At 38.9% G+C, this 4,880-nt stretch overlaps 1 protein-coding gene across 1 annotated transcript; it reads right to left on the bottom strand.

The window, feature by feature from the left end:
• Positions 1–1,536: 1,536 nt before the first annotated feature.
• On the bottom strand, positions 1,537–4,362 carry LOC123977350 (interferon-induced protein 44-like). The gene is made up of 7 exons (XM_046059976.1): positions 4,174–4,362; positions 4,060–4,093; positions 3,721–3,919; positions 3,097–3,243; positions 2,300–2,471; positions 2,017–2,117; positions 1,537–1,932 (listed from the first exon to the last, which is right to left on the bottom strand). The coding sequence occupies exons 1-7, from the start codon at positions 4,229–4,231 to the stop codon at positions 1,774–1,776; spliced, it is 870 nt and encodes a 289-aa protein (XP_045915932.1). The 5' UTR covers positions 4,232–4,362; the 3' UTR covers positions 1,537–1,773.
• Positions 4,363–4,880: the final 518 nt, after the last annotated feature.

Genomic DNA, 4,880 nt, shown 5'->3' with positions numbered 1-4,880 from the left:
TATTTGTGACACGTGCTGCGTGCTACGGAGCCATGCTGTTGCACCATGTGCAGAATGTGGTTTTGCTTGTCTTGCTGAAATAAGCAAGGCTGTTCATGCAAAACACATTGTTGACATAGCAGCTTATGTTGCTCCAAACCTGCATGTATTGTTCAGCATTAAAGGTGCCTTCACATGTATTCCATGTGAACTAATGAACCCCTATATCATCATGGATGCTGCAAGACGGATGGTTAAAATTTCGACTCACATCTTAAATGAGCTTGGGACCCACAGAAGGCGGCTGCGTCTTTGCATGGGAGAGTTTCGACTTGCATTTGTGGATGCATTGATGATTTGTGTTCAGTGTTTTTCAGCCCATATGAAATGGAAGCCAAGCAGGCTGTGCCGTGAGAAAACATCACTACCTGACATCTTTAGACACATTAGTGTCATCAATGTTAGCGCCCATGGGTTGAAGCCTCTTCGTTTGCGCGCCCGCCTCCTTTAACCGAGGTTGCCGGTTCGAGTCAGGACCGTGCGGTACAACCTCGGGCTTGTTACACATCCAGTGATGTCCTCTATAGAATCTGTTTTTGATGCAGTGCCGTCTGAGGGGCCAGAGTTCACGGCCATCCAATACTGGTTTTCTTCTGATTCTCTGAATAGTTAATGATATGATCCCCAGATTCTTTGTAATATTACATTGAGAAAGATTATTTGTAAATTGTTGAAGTATTTTTATGAGATGTAGCCCATCTGCATGGGATAATTTAATTATCCTAAATAGTTTTACATATTAAGATTGGCTATTTTGCATGTATAAAATATACAGAGCCATGAGGGGTTAATAATCCGAGAAGAAATATCCTAGATATAAGTGGTAAATTTACCAGAACAAAACATGGAAATTTCGTGAGATTGAAGTCAGAAAAAAATGCAAATCACTCCGGTGTTTTCATATGAATATGCCCCATTTAAGGCAAAGTCTTTCCAACACTGAAGGAAATTGTTCTTGTGTGTGCTTCCATGTTTTGGAGGTATCAGCTGTAAAGATATGGTTGCTTTGTCAAGACCTATGGTCGAGACCCCTTGTGCAACGAGTTCTGAAAATGTCAACTGTGTAAATCATACAAAATAGTTTTTAACCTGAGAAGAAATCTCATCACGCTTTAATCTTGCAAGACTGACGCAGATGATATTTTTCACACGCTCTCATGCCCATACATCAGAGAAAGAAAGAGCATATCTGTGAAAGCCAAAGAGATCGAGGTGTTTATCAGGGGAACTACAGCTCACAATCCATTCCAGCACAGCAGCTCGCTGCTTGTTTGGGACGTGCTTGTTGTCCAAAAACACACATTTTAGCCTATTTTCCTGCACCACTTACAGATAGCCGACTACAAAAGTCAACAAGTGCTTCTGTATTTGGTTGTGTTTTCTCAATCTGAGTATTTTATTTATCACTGCACCTTTACATCAAAGCGAAATATGATGAAAGTTTTAGATTTACACACCAAAGAAATTTTGCATCTTCAGCTCTACAAGAATTTAAAATAAAGTTGTGATGGTTTGTTTATTTGAATAATTAACAGCGTGTAATACAGCAAATGAAGTAATGTGTAGTAATGAATTCATTCAATATTCATTCAGTAATGAATGTAGGTAGGGTATACGTTTAAAAAAAAGCTGCAAACAGAAATACAAAGATCTACTGAATGTCATAGAATGATATCCCAACGCAGAATACGTGGTTATAGATGATGGATGGCTCTCTGAACATTATGCATCGTCTTATTGTTGTTGCATCTCTTCTCCGGAGTCGAGGATGAGCTTCAGTGTGTTCAGGATCAGTGAGTCAGTGTCGTTGTCGAAGTCGGTTTTTTCATGGTAGTTCTTCACAGGGAAGATGCAGTTCATGGGAAAACCCACGTCTGCACTGAACTGCTCCATCTACGATAAAAGAATCACATCTCAGTTCACAAATTACAGCTCAGAGCTTGCCAAGTGGAGATGTGTAAACTCATAAAAACTTACCAATAACTTCAGTTTCCTGCTCCTGTAGACGTTCTTTACATCTTGTTTGATTTCAGGACAAGCTGCATCAATTTTGGTGAGGACGGCCACTTGAGGAATTCCTGCCAGGAGAACAGGAAACATTAAGGTGGACCAATTACATTTGACTTTTATCCAGCCAGACCACAGCTGCTGTTCTACTACTATAGAAACCTACAGGAGGTAAATTAATCCGAGTGTTTGAATTATTGGTTCCATCGACCTCAGTGTGGATACGAATGTACAAGTTGATTTCTGCTCTCACCCAGATCACTGGCCTCCTCCCTGATGTGCTGTATTGCTTCTACATCATCTTTTTTCATCAGAGACACTGTGCTGGCATCAATGACACAAACCAGAATGTTCACTTTGTCGTCGGCAGTTGGATCTGCGTTGTAGTATCGATCCTCCTTTGATATCTTACGTTCAAGATTAAACTGAAAAACAAAGTCAGATCTAGTTGAGGTAACTTCATTACTTTTTAACCTGGATCCTATTTTCCCATGTTGTTGTGTCTAATGTGACTAATTGGGCAAACTTACCTTTTGTTTAATCTATAATGTTACATCACTCTCGTCAAAGCCAGACCTCGCCTTTTACCTCGCTGAACGAAGGAGTTACTGGTCTACTGCTGCCTTGACTGGTTAGTTTATTTGTGTTATTGTGTGATTTTGGTGTTTTCAACCCTTTAAAACATAAATATGAGCAGTGGGGACATTAAGGGAATTCTATTCTGGTGTGTTTGTGTGTGTGAGTGCACGGAAGTAGTTCATGCCACTGCTGTTAAAAACGTCTGGACACGCCACTGTTTAGAGGACATACTTTGACGGGGTGCAAAGATTACAGCTCTGTTTCACTGTTGCCAACTGCAGCGCACTAGATTAAAACTGCACCAGTTTCAAAAATGTTGTCCCAGTAAGTCACAAAGACACGGGAATATAGGGTCCAGGTTGGAAAATACCCTTTAAAATATGTCAATAATTAAGATTAATATAATGAGAAACTGATTAACTGTTTTGTTTTAACTAAATAATGTCAAAGTTTTAAAAATGCAGTAACTACCGTGTAACCGTCTCTCACATGTCCCTTCATCACCCGTTTGACGTCTTTCATGTGATTTCTTCTGTTTTTGAAGCTGGTGTGTCCCAGGCCTGCCATGTCATTGAGGACAAACGGGTAAAAGGTGCCCTGGATCCTGTGGGTTGTGTACTGTGAACCACATGTAGAGAAAACGCAGTTATTAAGCATGTAGTCTTTTAGCATTGTGGGTAATGTAATCTCTGGTTCTGCTGCATCAATATTAAAACATTTAAACATACAGATTCTGACAATGTTTCCAGTTTTACACATGTAAGTACATTAATTGTGTGTTGGCTTCTGAGCACTGCCATAATGCAGAACTACTGTACTGTGACGGACCACATCCTGCGTTGACACAAACAGGATGCAGAGCTGTGGCTGAAGTTGCTGCGCTGATAATGTGCTGCTTTCGGTCTGTGTGGACAATGTGTTAAACCGTTTATGTGCACAGAACTAGCGGCATCAGTGTTAGTTGTTGGGATGAAGACTATGAATGGTTACTTAGCTTTGTTAGGTTTTATAAACATTTCCAAAGCTTTGCATATACAGTACATTTGAGATTATTTCCTACTTACTATATCAACAGAATTAAACTTTTCTTCATACCGATTTGGTGCAACTGATGGTAGAAGCGATGTTATCCACCCTAGCCTGTCTGCACATTCTGCCTTCTAACACGCTGCGGACAGAGTTGATGAAACTGGACTTTCCAGCTCCAACCAGACCATGAAGTAAAATCCTCAGCTGCCGGTTTTCAGGTTGGGGTTTGTAGTTGTTGACAAACCGCAAAGCACCCTGTTTGTCTCTGCTCAGGGAAGGAAACTTAACATCACACTCAAAACAAAAACTGAGATAACGTGCAACAACTGAGCAGTAAAAGAGTAAAAAATTAATAACACTGAGCTTTTTAGGTTTTCTGTGAAATAAAAAAAAACACAAACTCACTCCCAGTTTATGTTTCTCCATGGCGTATCAAGAACTGACAAGTACAAAACAAAATGTTTGATCACTGATATCACAGTGCAACATGTGATTAAATAATAATAAAAATCATCTTACGTGGAGATGTATCTGCAGGTTTAGACTTTCTTCCTCCCATTGCTAGAAAGTAAAGCATTTACTCTGAGTTCATGTTTAAAGATCATTTTGTTTTTTGCTTTAAAACCAAAATGACCTGGTTGGATATTTTAATCTTAATGTTATATATAGTATATTACATTGAACATTTACAATAAATAACTTGTAAATGTGATTTGTGAGTAAACAAAACAGAAACAGTTTAAACTGAACTTTTTAACATCTTGTATGTTGATTAATTTTAAAAGCATAAACAAAGTCCATGGACATCATAGAAACGTCTTATCTTTCAGCTGAAAGAATTTGATGTGTCTGATGCTAGAATCCCCTCTGTTAGTGTGTTATTTACATACCACCTCCACGCCTCAGCCAAAACACGTGACTTAACAGACATCCTCTGTAAACCACAGAAGACTTTTACTTACAGATTCTGTTTTTCTAAAGTTATCTACTGGAAGATCCAAACATTCTTTTCCTCTGAGCAAAGTTTTGCTTCTGCTTTTTCTTTTAAATGGAAAGGGAACAGAATTGATGTTGGTTAGAGGCAAAACAATGTGTCCCTGGTCAGCCACCAATTTGTTAGTCAGGCTAGACAAATTCAGAATTAAGAAATACTGCCTGCAACCAAAGAGGGCAAAAAAAAAATCTAAAGGCCAATTAAATAAAATTGTATTTGAAGATATATGAAC

Source organism: Micropterus dolomieu, linkage group LG10 (assembly GCF_021292245.1).
Source record: "Micropterus dolomieu isolate WLL.071019.BEF.003 ecotype Adirondacks linkage group LG10, ASM2129224v1, whole genome shotgun sequence".
Taxonomy (NCBI): domain Eukaryota; kingdom Metazoa; phylum Chordata; class Actinopteri; order Centrarchiformes; family Centrarchidae; genus Micropterus; species Micropterus dolomieu.
This window is presented reverse-complemented; position numbering and strand designations above follow the sequence as displayed.

Coding starts and splice junctions, on each gene's coding strand:
- LOC123977350 (XM_046059976.1), bottom strand. CDS start 4,231: ATGCTTTACTTTCTAGCAATGGGAGGAAGAAAGTCTAAACCTGCAGAT. Junction 3,244..3,720: donor CCATCAGTTGCACCAAATCG/GTATGAAGAAAA, acceptor TGTGGTTCACAG/TACACAACCCACAGGATCCA. Junction 2,472..3,096: donor ATGTGAGAGACGGTTACACG/GTAGTTACTGCA, acceptor TTTGTTTTTCAG/TTTAATCTTGAACGTAAGAT.